The sequence below is a fragment of the Gobius niger genome, assembly GCF_951799975.1.
Source record: "Gobius niger genome assembly, chromosome: 3".
Taxonomy (NCBI): domain Eukaryota; kingdom Metazoa; phylum Chordata; class Actinopteri; order Gobiiformes; family Gobiidae; genus Gobius; species Gobius niger.
The window spans coordinates 30,440,097-30,464,055 of record NC_136854.1 but is presented as its reverse complement, the minus strand read 5'-3'; the positions used below and the strand labels follow the sequence as shown (position 1 = coordinate 30,464,055).

Genomic DNA, 23,959 nt, shown 5'->3' with positions numbered 1-23,959 from the left:
TCGAGGCGACATCACACGTTGATACAGTCTTTGTATCATGTGGATTCGTTCGGTAATGACTGAGATATTAATCTGCAGTTTACCACAGTCACCATAGTTACCACCATTGAATTTTCAGTTGCCCTCCACCTCAATTTTAAACTATAGGGCTCTTAAGAATGTTGTGAAGTCAAGTGAACACAACCTATTATGCAAGACATGTCCATTTTAGGTGCGAAGGAGCCACTGACGGCCATCATTCGAGCACCAACAATGCATTTCAACAAATCAATATGAACTCATTAAAGATGTGGCTTTTAGATGCTGCCAGTGGTATGTCTATTTATTATCATGCACCCTCTGAGCCGTCCTGGCTAATAAAGCCTGCGAGCCAAAAATCATCACACAAAAAAAAACAAAAATGATGTGACTTTTAAATAAGACCAAGAGTATGAGCTATAGAGGCTACTTGTCTCCTGTCAACGTGAACCAACCCTATACGTAAGACACTGTCCTCATCCCTAACCCCAAATCCAACGATCTCTCTCAAATTTACCTAATGAAATGCATGCCAACTTTTTAATTGCTATGAGGATGTATTGAGTGCTACAACCGAGCCGTGATAAAACAGCGTGCATAGGACCTAACAGAAAGGCAGCCGTGTTCGCCATAGCGTTTGTGTGTCTGGGGAGTTGCGCGTCTGTGGACAGGCTCTTCACACCTGCCATCCGCGACATCTCCTCTCATTAAACAGCGGATCATACAAGGCGGCTGTCATCGTAATGAGTGTGTCCCATCGGTGTCACGGGGGACGGCGGTTTCTGCGTACACAATGTGAAAATGTGGACACAAAAGACATGAGCAGTCCAAATAGAGATGCGAGGACTCCTATGGGGATAGTACGTGAGCTGCCTGCCCGCGGTGTCAGTAGTGGGAGCTACTACTACTTTATAAGAGTTGTTGAATGTGTAAGTTTTGTATGGAAAAGTTGAAAGCTGAGAATAAATAAAGGGTGTGAGCTATTCAGGAAGCTTTGGCAGCAGGGTAGCGCAGGGTTTATTGCTCTTTTTGTGTGGAGTTTGCACGTTCTCCCGTGTCTGTGTAGGTTTCCACAGAGTGCTCTGGCTCCACATCTGAGGGATAACATTCTGAAAAAACTCCTAATCACCTCCTGGTCATTTTTTTCTCAATTGGATAACATTTAGCCCTCCCTCATCGACCTTTTCGAAGTTTTACCCTGGGGATCCCATAAACTTTGTATCTGGGAATGTTTAGATTAGTATTTTATATGGATTGAAATGAGAACAAATATAGAAAAGAATGAAAGCAACAATCTTTGAAAACATATTTTTGTGCAATTCATAAACAAAATGTGAATGATCAAATATTTAAATGTTGACCTCATTACATATACTGTATATGTAATGAGGAAACCATTTGTAAAGTAATGCACTCACATTGTTGAATCGCACAAAAAACATTTTATACTCACTATTGCCACCTCAGGTCATATGTGTAACTGAACCCTTATTAAGCTCGTGCATGACGGCACTTCAGACCCAAAGTAACAACCTTTTGAGTGACTGCAGGATTTTAGAGGCAGATCATGTGAACAGGTCTGGGCTCATTCTACACCTTAGGACATTGCTGGAACATGTAGGGGGAGGAAAATACATTTTTTTTTACAATTTTAAATTCTGTATAGTCCCTTTAACATTAGCCTACAACGCATTGCTGTCTGCAATTATGTAAAATGTCCTATTCAGTAAAAAAGACATCACCATACAGATGGTCCAGTTGTATTAAATCTATTTTAGAATTTAGTTGATTTTAGTAGAAGTCTAGGTTTTACTGCAACTGTTAATTCTCCTTTATGACTTCAAAATGTGAACTTTGGCCAAAAACACTAGAATCACGCATTCAGTAATTTGCACAGTACTGCAATGTAAGCTGTTTCAGAAACTGAATAGGTCAGGTTCCATTTTGTTTAAAGTAAGCACATTATAGATTATATTTTTTTGCAGGGAAGTCAGGGAAAGTTACGGGAGAAATATGGTTATGCTATTGTTGCTGATGAGTAGAGTCTTCCTATAGGGTATGCAAAATGTGCAGCAGCAGTGTGTAATGACAGGTGTGGCACTGAAAACAAGCCCGAGTTTCCAATACGGAATATGAACAGTATAGAGTTTCCTGGTGAGTAAGTACTTGAGATAGTTGAGATAGCAAAAAGCATGTGCACTTTTGACTGACTAGTTTTGTAGAATACCAACCCTGCTAATGACGGCTCACATCAATGGTTATATTGCTGCTTTTTGGCTAAAATGGACTGAAAGTAGTGTTGTCCCACAGAAAAATGTCATGCCGTTTAATAGAGGTTGTTGGCATATTTAGTTTTAGACGGTTCAAGACGTTAACTTTTGTGGGACCTGTGAACTAATCAAAGCTCTGTGTCCTTTTCCTAAATGACTGGCGTAAAGTTGGCAAACATTAGCTTCCACATTTTAAATTCATTCAGTGGCTTATATAAAATACACACATCAGCTCACTTATTGTATTTCCATGACAGTTCTTTGAGACAAGGGTATTAAAAACAAAGTGCTTTTGTTTAACTTGAGTAAAGAGTCACGTGAAGACTATCTTTCTATACCCACACACGCAAAGCTTTTTGACAAAAGATTGTGCCCAACATAATAACAATCAATGTGGTCAACACACACGCCGCTGTAGGCTACAGAAACAAACACAGGAAGGAAAAGTTTCATAGATTTCAAACAGCTTTCTTCGTGTTTACACAAAGAAAGCAACGGCTCAGAGTGATTAGGTTGAGACTGAATGACCGTCCTTGCCATGATTGAATTTCCTCACTTCACGTTATTAGAGGTAAGGAAATGTTGCTCCACAGACACAAAGAAGTTACTACCCTCAAGGGGCTTAGTAGATGTTCTGAACATGCTGAACAAGTGGGCCATATTGAGGACAGTGCAGCCACAAACCAGGCTTTTGAAACGGGCTCTTTCTAAATGTACAACAGGTCATGTGGTGATTGTTTAGCCACCTTTATATTCTTTGGTGGTGGTTGGTATTATTTAAAGGAACAGGCCACAGTTTTTACATACTGAAATATGTTCTTACTTGAGCTTAGACGAGTCGATGCGTACCTGTCTCGTCTTTGTGCGTGCCCTCAGTCACGCAAAACGACCAAAGATGTCGTTGGTATTTGGCCTTTCCCAATGTATTGCTATAGCTCCAAACGGGGGTGAAGTTGGAAGCTACCACGCTCTTCCACGGGCACGCACAAAGACCAGACAGGTACGTATCAACTCGTCAAAGCTCAGATAAGAACATATCACAGTATGGAAGAACTGTGTGCCCTCAGTCGCGCAAAACGACCAAAGATGTTGTTAGCATTTGGCCTCTCCCAATATATTCCTATAGCTCCAAAGGGGGTGAACTCGTCTAAGAACATATTTCAGTATGGAAAAAGGGTGGCCTGTTCCTTTAAGTGCTGATTATGAAATGACCGGGATCACCGACAGCAAACAAAAACTTTCAACATGCGTATATGATTTCAGAGCATAAACTAGCACTAAGTCCGTATCAGTTATGGACTTAGTGCAATGGGGGGTACATAGTGTGCTCTGCAGTGGACTCATGGCGAATCATACAGGGAGAGACATGTCAAGGACCAATTACACATTGGACTTGGGAACATTTAGCAAGAGAGGCCCCCGCTGTGCACGCGCACGAGCCCAGCGCACGAGCACGCTCCCTCCACCACACTCCCGCGGACCGATCTCGAACACACCTCAGTGCCTCATTAAATTAGCAGCGTGCTGTGCTTGCCCGTTAGTCGGCAGCCCTCATGGTGAGGACAGGAGCACGGGGTCATGGGAGAGTGCTGGCGAATCGACAGGAGCGCGGCCGCGTGTGCGCATACGTGTGCGCCAGCGATAAAGTAAGAGGATCAACGCCCATGGAAACGGTCATACACCACTGGGCGCTTTCTCCAACAAAACCCTTTCAGGAAATTTGGGGGAATTAACAGGGGGTTATTTGCCGCTTTTAACAAATTCACAAAAAAGAGATTAATTAATGAAGTGAATGTGGATTTTTCTCACATTTCGGGACTGAATTAAATCAACGGAATTTGGGAACGGATTCGGGAATGGAGGGGATATCATGCTTTTTGCAAGTATTAATCTCAAACAAATCTTGGTTGGTGAGAAAATGCAATATTTGTCTAAAACAGCTAAAAGCAACAGTGATTTCTTCTTGATCCCCTTCGCTTAAAAGTTGCTTCAGTAAAGAAAACAATATAGACTGTGCGGCCGGTGTTACTGTAGTGAAGCTATGGCGAGAGTTTTTACCTCGTGATGAAAGAATTGAGCCTGGTAAGAGATAGAGAGGTGAGGAAAGCACTTTCTGGATACGTAGGGCCTCAAGAGGAGCTTTTTGAGACCTGTCGGCGTGCTGCTAAGAATACTGGAGAAGATTCAAAGATTACTCAAAGGTGCACGAGTTGCTCAAAACCATAATATATTGACCTCTTGTACTCAATCCTCCCCATTTACGTTAAAAGCAGGATTCAACAGAGAACTCACAATGGCAGTTCAGTCTCCTCCTAGAGAGCATGTCCAAAAAAAGGACAAAAAGGTGGAAAACTCTGCCCCCGTGAGGTGGACTGAGCAGCAAAAAGCCTTCACAGTGCTAAAGGACCTGTCAATCAAGGAAAAAGCTTAAACCTATACATGTTCTTTCATGAAAACTTGTGTGCTTTCATAAACTGTACCCATCCCAGAGCTATCACAGTGGGAGCAAATAGCTTTACAAATGCTAAACCTCTTGGAAACGTTGTTTTTGCAATGTGTAACGATCCCATAGGCTTTCACATTAAACTGGCTCTTCTGAATTCACGCCTAGCCACTAGGTGGTGGTATTGCTGCAATATCAGGCTACTGTCATGGCGGTCACGAAACGGTGCTGCCATTGCACATTACTCAAAACACAGCGGTTGTTGTATGTTTTTGATGAGAAAGAGTAATGCATACTACCCCAGCTATGAAAATGACTTTTTATATCAATCAAATTGGACTTTATTTGGGGAAAAAGGCAGTACTTCGGCAACATGTACAACACTATACAAAACCTTGAAGTAGGACTGCAATTTTCATATTACATACACTATTATTATATAATTCTAGACATTATATGTGACAAAATAAGGTCATTTGCAACATGTAAGAAACCTGTTGATTCTATTTAGAGCTCTACAAGCATGTTTTGAAATGTTGATGTTTCTTGTTTCGGTTCCTATTTCATTCCCCTCTCAAATGTTAATGCTCTTTGAGGATTAACCAAATCGCAAATCAAATTACAAACACAATACTTCTGCGTCTAAGTCTGAAAATGTGCAATTAGTTATTGTTCCCAGAATGCAGATTGCGTAGCTCTACTTTTGAAGGCATGGCCAGATTCCCAAAGACACAACTGTTACATGCTAGCGAGTGTGTGATTTTCTCCCAAAAAATGGAAATCCAAAATGTGGGTGTTGGCGCGGCGCTCAGCTCGCCCTGTAGGACTCCGCGGCTGACTGACAGCTCTCCGCGGCGGGTCAATTTCCCGATAGGAGAACTTGTGTGAAAGCAGTAATTAGTGATTAGAAGATGAAGAGCGAGAGAGGGAGAGCGTCCTGATGAGCCGTATTCAAAGATCGGTGCGGCGGGGAGGAGCGGTACAATCGATGCGAGACAAAGTGCCCCGCTGTGTTAAAAGCAGGACTGGAATCAACAGCCTGCCCGGGACGTCCGCTTCTACCGCGGCCAAGCCATCCTGCCCGAGCCCCGATAAGCCGCGCACCGAGAGGGGCTGCACGGACCCACTGCAACACTTGAAAGGCACAAAATGTCTTCAAGGCACATTTGCAGATGATGGAGAAAAGGGTTTGGAGATAGCGAGACATTTTTTAGTTCTGTATCTAAAAAGATTAGCGTGGCCTCAAATGATTTCTTTGAATGAAATGAGTCTGATTGATCCTTTGCTTTATTCTGCTGTGTGCTACTGAGATATTTTTTGTTCGGTACATTCTTGCTGTCGACTGTCTATTTTTTAAATGCAATGCAAAGGCTCACGTTTTTGTTGTAGTTGTTGTAGCAGGCTTACATTAGTTGTATTAAGGCCCTGCACAATAAGGTTCCTCATTTCCGAAATCCGTGCTTGGTCACAGTTGAGGCGAGCTCCGCAAACACCGGAGAGGTTGGGGTAAACGTCAGTCAAAACATCATTGTAAATGAGCCACTGTAGAAAGGACAAGGGAATCACAGTCCATACCGGCTTTGCTTTGCCCAATCCCGTCAGACCTTGGAAGCCAAGCAGGGAAGGGCCTGGTCGGTACTTGGATGGGGGACCGTTTGGGAACACAAGGAAGCCTAGCGAATGTAGTGTGTAAGTGAGTGGTTGGTGATGGTCAGAGGGGCCCATGGTGCAAACTGGTTGGCTCCGTCAGTCTACCCTAGGGCAGCTGTGGCTACAACAGTAGCTTACCACCACCAAGTATAGAGTGAATGAATAATGCAATATAGAGCGTCTTTGAGTGTCCAGAAAAGCACTATATAAAACTGATGCATTATTATTATCATTTTTTAAAAGCATTGTAATTGATCATATTGGGTCACGCTGTACGACCATACCATCTCATGTCAACCTTCATTTAATAATAAATAAAAAAGACAAATCGCAACACACTTGCTATGCTAACACGACTAGTGCTAACGTGGCAAGTGCTAATTGATAATACTCTCACTGAAGAGGTTCTGTGGCTAAAACATAAATATTGCAAGAAAATCAATACCTTTGCAGTGCTTTCATGTAGCCTTTAGAGTAGAGTCAGAACTCTGGTAGAATCGAGTGCAACAGAGTATTTAGCAGCTGTTTTAGTTGCATATCAAATTTAAGTCTTTTGTCTGTTTAAAGGGACTATACGGAGTTTAAAAATGTTAAAATTAAGTATTTTCCTTCCCCTACATGTTCCAACAATGTCCTAATGTGTAGAATGAGCCCAGACCTGTTCACCACAACTGCTTCTAAAATCCTGCACTATAGAAGGTGCAGTTACACATATGTCCTGAGGCGGCAGTAGTGAGTATACAATGGCTAACTTGCGTCTAGCCCCTTTAAGTCTTTCCTTACAATAATTATGTTTCAGCAGGCGCAGTTCCTCCTCAGTTAGAGTATTTATAAGCTGCTTTGGACGTTCGCACTCGCCGCGTTAGCATGTGTGGCGTTAGCATAGCGAGTGTGTTGCGAGTAGCCTTTTCATTTGTTATGGAATCAAGGTTATGACTGCACCACAGAGATGGTATGGCCATACAGCGTGACCTAATATGATAAATGATGATGCTTTTAAACTGTAACCTAAAACGTACTTTGTAAATGAGGAAAGCAGAATGAGATCAGCCTTTTGGGTTGCCAGATCTGATGGCCAAAACCATTTCGTAAATGAACAAAATAAAGGCCTCTCTCATACTTCCACATTTCCAGCACCTGTTCCCAAACACATTCTAGTGCTATGGCTGACCTCCCGTAGGTAACAGAGGCTCTGATCTTTCGAATGAGGTATAGCACGTACATGAGATTAAATCGATAAACGTGTGTCCTCAGTATGCAGCTTAAGGCAGCTCAGTTTGGGTTGAGATCATAGTGCCTTTACTTAAACGAGCAAAAGCACATGTTGCACCTCTTCCGTTTAATGTTGAAACAGTGACTGGTGGACTGCATTGTCACTTTCACCTCCTAAAGCGGCTCTATCCTTCTAACTAAGTGACACGCTGATTGGCTTCTGCCGCCGCCGATCCGTTTCTGTTCTCCCTTGACGCCGGTAATTATTTGAAAGTCCCATCTCGGGAACAAAGCGCGCAGTGATGGCGGCGCGTGATGGAGAGGGCTCTGCATAATACCCAGCTTTATCTCACACTGCGAAAGAACTATCTGCGCAGAAAAGCCTCCCGAATGAAAGCCAGCGCCGCTGCCAAGTCCGGTCTCCGAGTGTGCACCCGGCGTCGCCCATAAGAGATCGCACTCCGCACCCCCGTTTTGGCTGTGCTTTATGAGCCGCGGCTAAGGTCAATTAGCTACGAGGAAGGTTTTTGAAGCGAGTGTGTCTTTGTTTCCAAAACGCAGCGGATGAGCAGGAAGCCACAATGTCAGTGTGATGCCAAACTTCTCACTTAAGAGGTGAACTTTTTTAAGTGTCAGTTGTTAATGGGTGTATTTTCTGTATTAGACCCTTCCTTTATCAATCAGTGTCATTGGAGGAACTTTTCAGGACCTGCCACGAGATCTCTTCAGGAACTTGGCTGTAATTACTTGCGTCTTGTGCATATTTTAGGTTTATGAGAAACCTACCCACCCAAAGAGAGCATGCCCATCGATAGGTCTGTAATTTCTAATATAGGATTGTGCTGCAGATGAAAGGAAATACGTTGCCACATGGGTTTACACATCTCAAAATGAGTATTTTTCAAACCGCGGCATCTTCTCTCTCTTCGGAGACATATTTTCTAGTTCAGGGCTCAATTTTCAAGCTTCTATTGTGCCACAGACTCCTGATACAATCTGGTTAATTCCTTTACAGAGAAGTTGTTGTTCTTGGCCATGTGTCACAAAATGGCTCATCTCCATTTCTATTTGCAGACAATCACAATTTGAGCTTCAACACTCATTGAACAGTAGGCTGCAGAAACTTTCTCAGCACACTGTAGTGAACGTTTGACACTTGACAACGTGCAGCTTTAAATTAAGGCAAGTCATTCAGTCCTTCATGGCTAACATCACTCTGAGCTCTGGCAGCTCTGTAGAGAGACACGATCCAGTGCTAACGCTGAGGCTACGGGTTAACTCTCCATTACGGCAATTTCACCAGGATCAAATTTTACTTCTCAACTGCGCTTTGCATTTGGAGAATGTCACTCAGGCTTGAACTGGTAAAGACATTCAGTGAGTTTAAATAAATGCAATATCCAGTTTCCTCCGTCGGTGTATACCAAGCATCTGAGAACCAGAGTATTTGAAATTGCTGCTCTTTGCTGTCTAATGGAGGGTGCTCTGGCAAGGTCCTGATTTAGCTCTGGTTTGGACATGCTTTAGTCTGCATCTAATCTTGACTCATTATACAAATTTAGACCAAATTCCCAGATTCCCACCTGGATGGGGCCTTTCTGTGTGGAGTTTGCATGTTCTCCCCGTGTCTGCGTAGGTTTCCTCCAGGTATTCTGGTTACCACTAAAAACATGTACAATAGGCCAGGATGAATGATGTGTGTGCGTGAATGAATGATGGTGGTCAGAGGGACCATTGGTGCAGCTGGGTGCAGTCGCAACAGCGCTGTCAGTCTCCCCCAGGGGAAACTGAAGCTACAAAGGTAGTTTAGCACCAAGTGTGAATGTAAAACTGACCCTTTGTGACCATGTCTGTGAAAGGCACTATATAAATAAAGCTCTTCTTCTTCATCAGAAGTGTTGCGAATCGCAACTTGCGATACATGGCTTCTGATACGATACGCATATCACAACAAAGATGTATTGTGATATGTTGCAAAACTATGTTTTGTCCGTGCCCTATAAGTTACATTCACATAAAGTAACTGAACTCAGTTGCAAATATAAGAAAATAAAAGCATATTTGTATTCTAGAAAACACATGGGTTTGAATCCAAAAGGTTGCAGACCCTTGACCTAAAACACGCAGAGGGCACAGAATCCTCCAGCTTGTTCCTGTCAAAACTCCTGGCACAACATTAGGATGCCTCATATTATCTGGCAGGAGGACTGCTCAGGAAAACTCGCCTTTTGGCTCTCTCGGGGCATTTGCGTTGTTACAAGGTTCAATACTGCACATTGCCTAACAGAATACTTATTCATTTATGTATTTGTTTATTATTACTAATTATATAAAGATTAGGAGAAGGATCCCAGGTACTGCACCAGAGTCGGCCACTTCTTCTAACCAGAGGCCCCCAGTGGTTTTGAAGGGACATAATCTCATGGCCTTAATTTTTTCCTCGATAAAGAATATATATGTAAAAGTCCTTACACAGAGCTTGAACTTTGACCGTTCTCACTAAGAAGCACTTCATTTGTATTCGCTTTGCGGCATAAACATTTGTATAGACTCTAAAAGACATTATGTTATTATGTTGCAGCTTGAATCTAAATAATGTCCTTGGTTCTTTATACATTTCAATTTATTTCATGTTCATAGTTTGAACAGTGAATTATACCTAGAGGGTTGAACCTACAGGTTAAACGAATAAAGAGATGGGTTAATTATGTATCTTTTATAATAGTGCTGTTTCTTAATGAGTAAAATCGTTAAAATGAGATTGGTAAAATGTTATAATGATTCAGGGTAATGTCTAAGGAACATGATAACAATAGCATAATGGGCATGTAATTGCTACTAAATTTGTTATTGCATTCGCCTGGACCTATTTATCAAAAGGTCTCTGACGCAATCATGTCTGGGCATTGAATGGTGGAGATGTTAGATTTTAGAATCAGCGAATGGGTTGTTCCCTAACTTCACAAGCATGTTAATATAGTTCCGTTTTTTTTCTGAGCAAGTGGAGTTTTGAGAACAAAGAACGGCAGATTACAAATGACAGCTTGTTTGTAACATCCTTCGTGATATTAATGACTAGTTTCTCCAGGTTTTGTGTCGAAATGAAGAGAAAAATAAAATAAAAATAAGCCTGAGCAAAGTTGAAGAAAATTTGATGTGAACAAGAACGCACAGGGAGGCAAATAATTAGAGTTCAATGTATCAATAGCAAACATTTCAGAGTTTGGTTGCAATGTGGGTGTTGACATTCAACAAGGGTCAGCCGTTTATGTTACAAAATGGCCGGCTGAATTCATTCATCGAATTCTGGCACTTATTGTGGTAAACATTTCCTGGAAACAGCCAACAGGGGGCAATTGATATATTTTGGCCACAGTGTTGAATCGCTATCCCACTGTCCCAATTCCAAAGTCTGCCTTTTTCGTCTGTTGTACAAAATGCACCCGCTGCTGATCCCTTTGCAGCGACGCTATGCTTTTTCCATATGAGGCTCGACCCGCGCCAAGACACACACACCTCGCGCGACCTTACACGTCCCGGATAGAAGGCAGTCAATTCGGAATATTGTCCGTTCTGAACCATTGACGCTACACCTCCGACACAATACACCAGGGCTCTGCATTTCACAGACGCTGACACTCCGCCGGATGCCGACCATATCCACATTTTCCCCCTCATTCTCCCCACTGTTCGTCTGTCACAGTAATAAAGATTGATTTTACACATTGTTTTTACAAAGCTACGCTGGATTTTTTTTTCCCGCTCTTGGAGAATGAGCCAAGGTGCACACTGCAAAAGGGGAAGACCTTAAAGGGATATTTCAGGATTTTTGACATAAGGCTTCATTTCCTTTAGTTATCCAGAGTGTTGTTGATTTCTGGAGATATATTTTCTTTAACCTCTTAACCACCACCTTTTCTCCAGTTCATCTTTACCTAAATCTAATAGCTTCCTGACCGGAACTTACAATCGATAGGCCAGTGAACCGCCTTATTTAAAAGCGGAATTCCTGTTTTTGTTTTTATTATTATTTTTACGCCGAACTGGAGAAAATGTGCTTGGTTAAAGAGTGGGTAAAGAGGTTAAATTGATGCAGTCCTTATATTTGAAGAGTTTTGTGGCGCTAGGCTAGTGCTAGGCTAGTGCTAGTGCTAGGCTAGTGCTAGGTTAGTGCAATTCTAATTTCTGAAATAAACTGACCTTGCATCGCATGAATCACCACATTTTGAGGGACTATTTTCGAGCAGATCACTCCGCCGCTGCATGATTTACAACCACGAAGCTGATGTTGCTAAAATTTTAGTTATTTTAAATGCAAAATGGTTACAATTATTCTATCGACACAGACTCGGTAGTCTGGTGTTATAAGCGATTTGCCTCTGGTGCACTGTGGAGTGGGGACTGTTTTTAATGCACGCTAGCTGTTACCGTAGACATGCGCTAGCCTAGCATTAGCCAAGCGCCACGTAACTCTTCAAATATAAGGACTGCATGAATTAAAAAAAAAAAAAATCTCCATAAATCATCAACACTCTGGATAACTTTTATGTATCGATTTAGATCCAGCTGGTTTAGTTTCATTTTATTTATTTTAAAACAAGCAAATCTGGTAATGCAAAAAACAAAAACAACACCGGAATATTCCTTATAGCATTTTTTTTTTCTATTAATCTTATTTAATTGATACGAATAAAGCAATCCATAGACAAATGCGCCAAATATACTGTATATGAGGAAAAAAAAACTTCTTCTTTGGTCTGTGTTTGTTGTTGTTCTTTTTTTTACAGTGCTGGGGGTCATCCAAAAGGAGGGCCGGTTCTGAGGCGCTGCACTCGGGCGGTCACGCGGGATTTGATTGACAGCTACATAAAGTGGAAAAACACGCAGGAGAACAGGCCTGGATCATGTGTTGTCTGCTCCGCCATTATGTCAGCGTGTCAGGGCCAAATGTACTGCCTGTGTCTGGGGTATAGGCCCGTGCCAATCAAAACATACACGCTTTCTACAGTGTGGCTCCGGCTGCGCGGGTCCGGAGTGTGTGTTGCGCACGTCAATCAGGAAACCCAACAGGAACGTCAAACGCGCCGGGGCAATGTGGGGGAAAAAAAAACACCTTTACAACCACGGGAGAAGGTCAGAGTGGACAGAGCTATGCACTGTAAGAAAATGTCACGGTCACGGCCAGATTGGATGCTTTTGAACAACTATTTAACATGAACAGCTCGAAAAGGTCTTTGTTGTGATCTTTTTTTGAAAGGTTTTCTTTTTTTTTTCAATTTCACACAGACCAGACATAAGAAAGTCCAATGTAATGCACAGTATAATTGTTTGAAGCCTGCTTTTTGTGACACATGGTCTTATTGACATGCACATGGTCATCTTCAGCTACTTGCATGTATAATGTTTTTTCTATATCAAACACTTGGATGAATACTTTTATTTACAACATAAAACTATTTGGTGGAAAATGACCTAGGACACATTAACTTCTTGCCATCCACCTTTAACCGAGTGCATTTTCTCCAGTTCACTTTTACCCAAATCTAAAAGCTTCTTGAGTGGAGCTCACAGCCTCTAGGCCAGAGTAATGCTTCATTTGAAAGCTACACAACTAATTGTGACTTTTTTGTGGCGTTGTCGCTGTGTTTTTGTCTTGTTTTTGTCGTTTTTTTGTTGCTTTCTTCATTGATTTGTTCCCCTTGCTTTTTGACACATATTTGTCACATTTTCATCACTTTTTAGCCTTGTTTTTGTCGCTTTTTTTATTGCGTCATTGTTGCTTCTCTGTTGCTTTTTCATCCTGGTTTGATGGTTTTTTTGGGGGGGTGGGGTAAAGCCAAACTGGAGAAAATGTACTCGGTTCAGGTGGAGTTTTTAAAAGGATAAAATGACACAAATGAAGAATATTTGACTCTAATTTTAGCTTGTCAAGAAAATAATCTGGCAGTTGACAAAATAAGCTTAAACTTAAAATGAGTAAAATGAGATTTATTATCCAATTTCAAGTGCAATCATAATTTCAGGAGATTTTGTACTTGTTTCTCGATGTAATTAAAGATGAATAGAAAGTATTTTCTGTGTAGTGAATTTGCAGAGTTTGCTACGAAAGCTCACACCGTGGACGCGCTCTCGCCCCATGGCAAAGAACCTCCGAGTCCAAGCGCCGTCTCAACTGCTCTCGTAATTGCCTGGGTTCATTCAGGGAATCAATGACCTTTAAGAAAAAAAAAACACTGGGCTCTCTCTCTCTCCATTCTCCTCTGAAGGCTTTTTAAAATGTGTAACTCAGGCGCAAAAGTAAAATGAGGCAAAAAAAACGCTTTGACAGGTTTAAAAATGCACTGCCCTAAAAAAGAAGCTGGAACTGCAGATATCACCCACAGCGACGACAAACTTCCTCCTTTTTTAATAAGTAGAGTGTTTACACAAAAGCAATATCCTAAGGTGTACCGAACGTTTAGAGCTCGCCTTAACGGGCCTGGAGCGTCACTATATCGCAGGTAAATCGGGTTCATTATATTTATTCAGTCTCGGGGTAAAGCAGGTGTAGCCTACTTTTCAGATTGGACCTTTTGGCTGCTATTAATTCAGTTGTGATGCTGAAGTGGGTCACTGGCACATCAGCAAATGCATTACTATAGATGTACGTACTTTAGATAGCGAGAATCACAATGAAACGGTTTCAGTTCAGAAAACTGTTGCCAATCGTAAAAACACGAAACACACAGTCCTGTTTTTCTACGTTTTCAATGTGACCTATTTTTAATGAGCAAAGTTTTTTTTTCTTTTTTTTTTCCTGCTCGGATTGATTGAACTTAAAATTTCCAAACTGAAAATTGGGTCACACTAAAATGATCTGAGGAAATTGGGTCACGAACTAAACCGTAGAGAATTTGTGGCTCAATAGCAAATTGAATCAATGCCTTTTCTTATAAACGGAGGCCCTGATGGCTGTATTCAACAATGGTCACCTGGAAAACTCAACAGTCGTCTTTGAGCCATGATTGCATGCAAATACTGAGGTGTGATGACGATATTGAAAAGCCATGGATAAGATAACAATGACTGACATTCAAATTGAGTGGCAAATCAAAGAATACAGTATATGAATAATATTGCAGACAGAGCCACCAATTTTCTGTTGCTATGTTATCATCCCATGCATAACCTCTATTGAATTCATTGTGTTTCCCGTCAGTTTACAAAGGTTGTTTGTGAAAAAGACTTTCCTCTCATGTAATTAATTGGGAGCTTAGTTTTTTGGTCACTGCACTGTGAATCTGAAAGCTGTGAAACTGCTTATAAACTCATCCCTGTGGACAAATGTGATGTTGGAAATACATTGGAAAAGTAATGAGTTTAGCTCACAACTAGCAGTTTAAACATTTGCTCCTTCTCTTATTGTTGTAAACAGGGCTCATACAGAAAACAGGAAGTCAAGTGCCATTTTAATGCCCGAATACTATATTTTTTTAATGCCACAAACAGATTTATAAACATTCCATCAGAGAAATGTGGGGGGATTTTGTTATCCAGAAGCAAATTGGTCACAGCAAAAGGGGAAAAGGGAAAAATAATAATTTCAGCCATAACTAGAGTTGAACTGAATGTTTGTATTTTTGACAAACTTTTGCAGGAAAAAGTTGAGCAATGGCTTTATTTGACAAGAAGTTTATATTTAGTTCCAGTTTGAATTTAATGCTTTTTAATAACATTTCAGGCCTTCATTTTGGCACAAAACATAGCAAAGGCCATACCGCCTTTGCTCTGCCCTATCCGGTCAGATGTCTGAAACTAAGCAGGAACGGGCCTGGTCAGTACTTGGATGGAAGACCGTTTGGAAACAGCAGGAAGGATTGGTTGTTGAAAAGTGCTAACCCTAACCCTAAACCTAACCCTAATGACTTTTAATGCTGTTAAATGCCCAGCGAAAACCCGGTTAAAGGAAACAAAATAGGTATATGGCCTACAAAACAACAGAACTAAACCGCCTGGATGACTGAGAATCTACATCGTTATGTTGTATTAGGCATCGTGTCAATATTTAGTGATCAACTCCAGGTTCTTACGGCTCATGTTAAAGAAGTTAAAGCTTCGGAATGAGTTTGCACATTCCATTTCACTGCCATAAAATGGAAGGACATCCAGTGGTCGATTGCTATTGCTGTATTATTCATCCGCTCCCCTCCGACGACCATTCAGACCATTGCACTGTCACCCTCATCCGTTCCAATTCATGTACTGTATTCATTTCTTGCCTTTACAGGAGATGAAAAAGCTGAGTGACTAAACATTTCCACTGTGTACAATTAAATAAATACCCGGGAAGAGTTGTCAGCATGTGCCAATCGGAGCTGTGCATCTGGATCCTGTTTGCCGTATTAATGAGTAACCCGAGGAGGTGATTCAGGCTCGCTTTGTTATTCCTTCTTTTGGGGCGGAGAGGGACTTTTTGGGGGGTTTAAAAGGATAAGCTCGGGCCTTACCACACGGCTGCACCACTGCCAAAACCCCGGCTCGCTGTGGTGTACCCTCCGGCAAACTGTTTTCATTCCACAAACTCGCTCGGTACAAATAAAAGTGCCCACCAAAGAAAGCTGGATTCGCCTGCTCGACTCAATAGTAATCCACAAGCCAGTTTACTAACACCGGCAGAGGATTGTGCGTTGGATTGCTTTTATTTACAGGGATTTAGCTGAAGTTAAAAATGCATTAAAAAGTTGATATTCTATTGCTTATAAAAATGGATAGTGGATTTGGTGGGCTTACTCAGACCTGACAAGGCAAGTGTTTAAAAATAATGCTGCTATAGATTTGTAAATGGATACTGGCATTTCGTGATCTTGAAGATTGAGTCAATGGACAAATGTAATGCATGTCTTTTCATGTTGTTTTATACTATATCGGCCTACACTTTCAAGCTGCACTGCATAAATCAAACCTTGAAAGTTATAGGGGTGAGTCAGTTGAGTAAAATCTCTCAGCTGAATCCTAAACACGTTTCTAGTTAAAGAACATACTGAGATATGTTCTTACCTGAGCTTAGACGAGTTGATGCATAGCTGTCTGGTCCTTACGCGTGCCCGTGGAAGAGCTTGGTCGCTTCTAACTTCACCTCGTTTGGAGCTATGGGAATATACTGGGAGAGGCCAAATGCTAACAACATCTTAGTAGTTTTGCGTGAATGAGCGCACAGTTCTTCCATACTGTGATAGGTTCAGATCAGACAGGTACGTATCAACTCGTAAGAACATAAGGTAAGAACATATCTCAGCATGTAAAAACGGTGGCCTGTTCCTTTAAGAGTTAAGGCGTAAACAGGGTGGACCACCAGTGCTAACACTGTGCTAATTTAGCCTCGGACTTCCTGGTTTGCGCTGGAGGAATAATAAACTATAGAGATTTTAAAAGGTAAAATACTGGAGTTATTGTGTATGAAAAAAAAATGGACTCAACTGTGTTAGATGTTTAGTTTAGTTTAGTTTAGTTTATTGAAAGGACAGTGTGCAGTTACATTAAAAAGATGGCTACCCCAGATTTAGCACTATGCTAATTTCATGTACCAGTAGTGACTCAGCAAACAACAAGTTGCTCTATGTCTTTCTTCTCCCTCTTTTTTGTTGTTGTTAGTCTATGGAAAATGTTTGCTAACACCCACAAACATGGCGGATCTCCATGTCTATTTTGACTCACAACTGCGCACAATGGCATCACTAGCTTTATGTTAACCGCTAGCCTCGAGTGCCGTTTTTTTCACTTCGACTGGAAAATCTGCTTAATTTTCTGATTGTGTCTCATTCACATGTGCCCGATTTTAACTCTACTTTATTTGTGTATGCTAAATAAGCTTATAGTCCGCCAAAAAATATAGTGAAATTATTTCCATGACAAACGTACTAACCCCCTAGTTTTACGCAATGCCGTCTGTACTTATAAACGTGCTTATTATTTTCTATTGAATCATCATAAACTATGTGGAATAGTATCTTACTCTCTTTTCACATCTTGTTATTTCCATGATGAATTAATGCAATAAATGTGAATGCACCTTACTATCAAAGACACATGTTTGTTATAATTGAACAGTTTGCTATAATGTTGTGTGTCACTGGCCCTTTTGTACGTGTGTTGTTACAAGTGGAATGAAAGCATCCTTCCTGTTCAAGCGAATGCAATAGCCCCATCCAAAAGGAGTCTATAAAACCCCAAACTTGTTTCCAAAGTGAAAGCCTAGTCTGCCAAGAGTTTATTTCATCATAATATAAAAAGCATGTTGAACTGGTCTGAAATGGAGCATAAAATGTAGCTGGGACTTCGCCTGCCCGTCACCTTTCACACATCCCGGAGTCTAAAAACAGGGGAACTGGCCTGGAGGGAGAAAAGCACTGGCTCCCTGTTTATCTGATGGGCTCAAAACACACAGAGTGGAAACCAATACACCGAGGGAGGGAAGAAGAGAGAGGGAGAGGGAGAGAGAACGGAGGGATTAGGAAAGGACAGACGAGGGGAAGGATGAATTAAAGTCTCATTTGTCAAACTGCGCTGGGAGAAGTCAGCCCTCACTAAAGAGGACGCATGGATTAGTGATGTCAGCTGGGAATGTTTTCATATGTACAGTATGTGTGGAGATGGAATTGCGGTTTTGCCGTCAAGCCAAAAATATGACACAACCGAGCCTGAACTCTTCTCCTTGAATCGCTTTGAGTCGTGATTATTTATTTATTTATTTGAAACATCATTTGTGGTAGGTGATCTATTGTCAAATTGTGGAGGTTTTCGTGTAGTGTGTTTCCATTTATAGAGAATACACAGAGGATCTATGTCATTTTCAAGTTCTATTGTGCACTGCAAAACGATCTAAGAGCTGTTTTGTTTGAAAGAATTCAGAACAATGATCCTGATCTATTTTGGTTGGCGCAAGGTGATATGTTGGGCTGGTTATTTAGAAAGGAAATCTTTTGTGTGGCAAGATATGTAGAGAAAGTACGGACAATGAGACTGAAAATCCTTGACACCGATAAAGTGATTGTCTTACATTAAACATACTCTTATTATGATAATCATCTTCTTCCGTGCAATGTTAATTGTGTTGCATAAGCAGTGCAGACAGAGATTGGCATTGTGTTGTCATAACGAGGATTGCAAAATGCTAATTGACGGGAATTAACGTGACAGAAGGTTGCTTCTTGATAGAAAAATATAAATTGCAGCAAAAGAATCTGATTTGATAGTTATACACTGACATACCTATCACAGAGAAAGGAATTTGAAAAAAAATAATAATAATCTTGACACCAGAGTTTGACGAAGACAATGTTTTAGTTGTGTGGCCAATACAAAAAGAACTTGGAAATGGAAAAACTCATTCGATGCTTGTATTCATCTTGCATATACCGTATTACCAACAATAAGTTGCACTTTTTTTCATAGTTTGGCTGGGGGTGCGACTTATACTCAAGTGTGATTTATCAAAATATATAATTTCATGTTTGTTATCTTCACACTGACAGCCGCTAGAGGACACTCTAGGCTTGTGTACCAGTATCTGCTACTCCTGTACCACTGAAGAAAAAAAAAAAGAAACAAAAGTTTGGAGTGAGCGAGAAACTTATGAGGGACTGGCGAAAAGTGGAGATTACTCTTATTGCAACGATGAAAACATATAAAGCTAAAAGCGGGCTAAAAGCTAGATCGCCACAGCTAGAAGAACGACTTTGCATATGGGTGCTTGAACAACGTGCTGCCGGGAGAGGCTTGTCAACGGTGCAGTTGCGCCTCCATGCCCAGGTAGTTGCCAAGGCTGGTGTGACTTATACTCCAGAGCAATGTATTTATGTTTCTTCTTCATTATGCATTTTTTGGCTGGTGCAACTTATACTCCGAAGTGACTTACAGTCCGGAAAACACGGTAATCAATAAGTGTGTGCAGTAAAATAATATCACGCTGTTCTAAGAATCTGTGCCATGTGTCGGTCTGTAGAGATTGTTCCATAACTCCTCCTATTGAGCAGCGTCTGTCTGGGTCTGAATTAGTGACAGAGGAATATAACCAATCACAGTATGATAAAACACAATCAAAACTTTGCCATTAGTCCCACCACTCATTAGAAAGAGAATTAAGCCGATTTTAGGTTTAGGAAAGTTCAGTATCATGTTTTGTGTTTATTCAATGAAACATGCACAAATATAATGTTTAATAAAGCGTCTTGACAGTTTCTACTTTCCAAAATTTCCAGGCAAGTTCACATTGAAAGTTTCCAGCAACATATACTGTAGGTGAGCGCGTAAAATATAATGGCAGGTCTTACCTATGCAGTAACAGAGCAGGACTGAGAGCAGGACTGACAGGCCGACTGCGCTGAGAGCCGTACACCTGCGAACAAGGACGAAAATATGTGAAACAGTGATTAGAGAATGAATGTAAGACAATTGTCAAGATCCCTTAAATCATTCTGTATAAAACCCATGGGGCCCGCACCACAACTCCCAGCAATATTTACATACTGCACCTTTTAATTATGGCGCTGCTTTTGCTTTTTTCCCCGACTCATACTATAAATACCTGCCTATTTGTTCGATCTCCCTCTGAGCAGTAAGAACCTGTAGTTGAACCTCTGACACATCCGTCTGGGCGCCAAAGGGTATGTATTCAATGCGTTCATCGCGACTCGCGGACTCGTCTGTGTGTTTACTCCCGGTCGAATTGTCCTTTTTGATACCGCACAATTCACCGTCTAGCTCTGCGTATAGACTGCGAGGATGTTTTTCTGCAAAAATGCAAATAGTTTCTCTAACCTTGGTCAGGAAAAATAGCCCATAGTCGGTCATTACATCCAATACAGCGCTGGCCTTTAACAAATACGCCGCAGCAGTGACAACAGCATTGCTCTGAGGCGGTTTTTTGTGGTGATTTGTAGCCTATTGTACACACAAATACCCCCAAAGCCAATCCCTATACAGATGGCTCTACAGGCCGCCGGCTCCTTTTATGGCCACATTAATCAACGGGATGCAAACTACACGTAAATTACAACTTGAAGAGCTGTTGTCTCTTGTGTTGCGAGATTGCATTTTCTAAGAGACTGCATCCGTTCTTTTTATTGCCGCGTTGCTGTCCATAAATTTCATTAACCATATCTTTAAGCGAACGACTCCGATGTGTCACTTTAGTGGGGATAGAGAAAATTCCCATGAATACTGGCGATTAAAAGAACTCATCGTGATCAAAGCCAGGTTGTTTTTTTTTGGCGCTGTCTTTTTTATTTTGCCAGGGTAACGCTTTTCTAGTCACTCACAAGTGGTTAGTCGCCCTCAGACATATTAACAGTGATATGACTGACAGTCTGCAGCTACAGCCCTCATTAGCAGCACCCCTTCAAAAGAGCATTGCATTTGCAGAAATTAGTTGAGCAAAAAGGTCATGCATGACAATGACTTATATACCATAATAAGCCATTGTCATGCATTTTTTGCCTTTTTCTGCAAACTGAAATTTGTGGCTTCTGTTCCACATTGTTTTACTGGATGCTTTTGTACATCTTTGCTGTGTTTTTGTGGAGTTCGGTGGATTTTTTTTTTTTTACCGCAGAGTCCATAATGATCCTGAAGGAAGCAGCTTTTTAAAAGTAAACAAACAGCTAGCTTATCAGCTAAACCCATTTGAGACCTACACATTTCTTCTCCTGAGACACTGAAGAGGCACCAAACGCCCCTACACCTGCAGCACAGTGGAGGCGTCACAAGAGGCGCTACAGGAAACAAGGAAGGGACAAGCAAGGGGGTATCCGGGCGAGACTCACAGCTAAACCACACATGCCTTCTATTGTTCTGGCTAATGGACATTCACTGGAGAATAAAACAGATTAACTGCAAAGCTCTTCTCAGAAGATGGCGAAAGATTGTTGTGGAGCAGTGGGAGCTGCACAGGAGGAAGAGGAAGGAGGAGGTTGAGCTGACCAGTGCAGGACACCACGCTCTGAAACAGGGGCAAACCCAGGAAACGCTGCACCGTTTCAGAGGATCAGAGGAGACTGAATGCAGCCAGACAGGTTTTCTCCGGGTGCTACTGTTACCTCCAATAAACATGCGTCAGGTTGGCTCACAGTGGCGGCGCGGCTAAGTCGCAGCGGCTCAGGACTAACATCTGAACACTATTTCGCCAAGATCTTGTATTGATGATAGGAAAAAAATGACTTTTGCGCAGAGCCTTCACCAGCACATCCTAAGATTCTCAATGGCGTTAAGATCTGGACTCTGTGGCGACCAATCAATATGTGAAAATGAAGTCTCACGCTTCTGGCATTGTCATAAGGGACGAAGTAGTTTGAATTTTGCGTAACCCACTTTTCCTGAGTGGTTGAAAAGGTCAAACACGAGTAAGCACCTAACTTCATCTAACGTAGAAGTAAAACAGCTTAAAAAAACACGATTAAAATATTTATCAACAAATCCGCCCACTTCTTCACAAAAGAGCGGAAGATTGATGTTCGAAATAATGAATAATAACTAAAGTAGCTGGAACATATGGCCACCGGCAGGGAATCAAAATGCCGGTCTGTCTTTCTGGCACCAGAGCCCTCGAGTTTGGATTTCTGCGCTGAACGAACCACTTCAGTCATAATTGAGTATCAAATCACATACATTTTGGAGCTTTCCAAAATGAAAGACATCTTTGCATATATTTCTCTTCATCCAAAATACATTTCTGTGGCTTACGGCGCTTCAGGCCGGCCCCTTCGCACAATGTTTGATTAAAACCAAGTCGCTGTTTTTCTTTGGGAGAAAATCTATACTCTTCAGACACCCAGGAGTTTGCTGCGGTTTGAAATTAAGGGGCGCTGGAGGTGTCATTTTTGGAAAAAGTGCCCAGTGAAAAGCGAGAAGAAAAAAAAAAAAGGGAGTTAGATGTGGCCAGGGGTAGTGCTTAGAATCAATGGAGTGCGAGAAGTTGGAGACAGGCTTCTTGCGCATGACTGCTGGGATGTTTAGTGGGTTTAGTGAATGGGAAAGAGGGAAGGAAGGATAGGATAGATAAGAGAGGGGGAGACACGGAGGCAGGGGACTGTGTGGTGTGAATCTGGGACAATTTTAAGCAGCAAAAAATGTGTCAGAGTGGAGAAGGAATGGGATAAACCCAGCTTTTTTTAAACAGTCCCTGATTGATATTGAATTGTGCCACTGCATTAAAATCATTTTTTACACGCAACATTCAATAGGATGTAGGAAGAACACTACTAATGTTGCTTAACTACATGTTACAACAATTACTGCTGCTCCAACTACTGCATTGGAAGAAAAGACGCGAGAGTGTGCCATGTTCTGTTGAAAATAAATCAATAACAAAAAACAATATTACTACCACTATCCTTCACTTGAATGACCACAAGGGATAGGTGATTGTATTTCATCATATTGAAAACAAAAGCAATACACAGTAGCTTAGGATTCATGAACGTTTACACGATAGACCTTTTAAATGAACCTCAGCTCAAGCTAAATCAAATGCTTTCCAGTGAAGGACAAATTATCAATTATTATACTTACTTACTGTACTCATCCAAACTCCAAACCATGAGCCGCTAATGTCCAATACTGATAATTGAGAATGACCATAGGTGAGATGTAAAACATTTATCTTTTTTCTAAAACAATATTTCTTTTTTAAACAAATTCATTATTATCTGGAAAAATGTGCCGTTGTCGAGTCTCTGTTCTGTCTCGTGATTGGCAGAGTAACCATGTAATACTCTTCCATATCAGTAGGTGGCTGCAGGTTCTAATTTCTTTGAGAAAAGAGAATTAGTGATGCATGAATGGCGGTGACAGAGGCATTGTGGCTAGCGCGACTATACGGTGTTCCTATTCAAGACACTTTGATGAGAACGACTGAAAATAGGCGACAGAGTTACATTTTTTAACATTTTCTGCTGGTGGTGTGCCTCGGTTTTTTTTCAATGAAAAAATGTGCCATGGTTCAAAAAAGGTTGAAAAACATTGATATAAATGACAAGCCGTGACCCAAATATTTATATTTTTTCCACAACTTACTTTTGCAGTTTGAATCGGTTACAAAAATATTGTATTTTTCTTCATATTACTATTTATTTATGCAATGAGTCAGTGTGTAGGATCAATTGATTCAATAAGCATTTATATACTTAATCAGTTGATAAATTTGGAAAGAAAAGCAGTAAAAATGGCTTTAAGCCTTTTCCAGGACTTATGAATGACTTTTAAATACATACATATTTTCAAACAGAGGAATAAGCGAAATGTCGGGATTCATGAGCAAATTGGATACAACAAACAACTCTTGAGCAAAAGAATTTACAATTTCAGCCAAAACCGCAGTTGAATGTACTTTTTG

General features: G+C 41.1%; 1 protein-coding gene across 9 annotated transcripts in view; it reads right to left on the bottom strand.

The window, feature by feature from the left end:
- tenm3 (teneurin transmembrane protein 3) overlaps positions 1-23,959 on the bottom strand; it is a 627,437-nt gene that overhangs the window by 175,604 nt on the left and 427,874 nt on the right. For all 9 annotated transcript variants that reach the window (XM_079553229.1, XM_079553230.1, XM_079553228.1 and 6 more), the window contains one exon: positions 19,902-19,966. In XM_079553229.1, the coding sequence (XP_079409355.1) occupies positions 19,902-19,966 (65 nt within the window). The remainder of the gene's footprint in view (positions 1-19,901; positions 19,967-23,959) is intronic.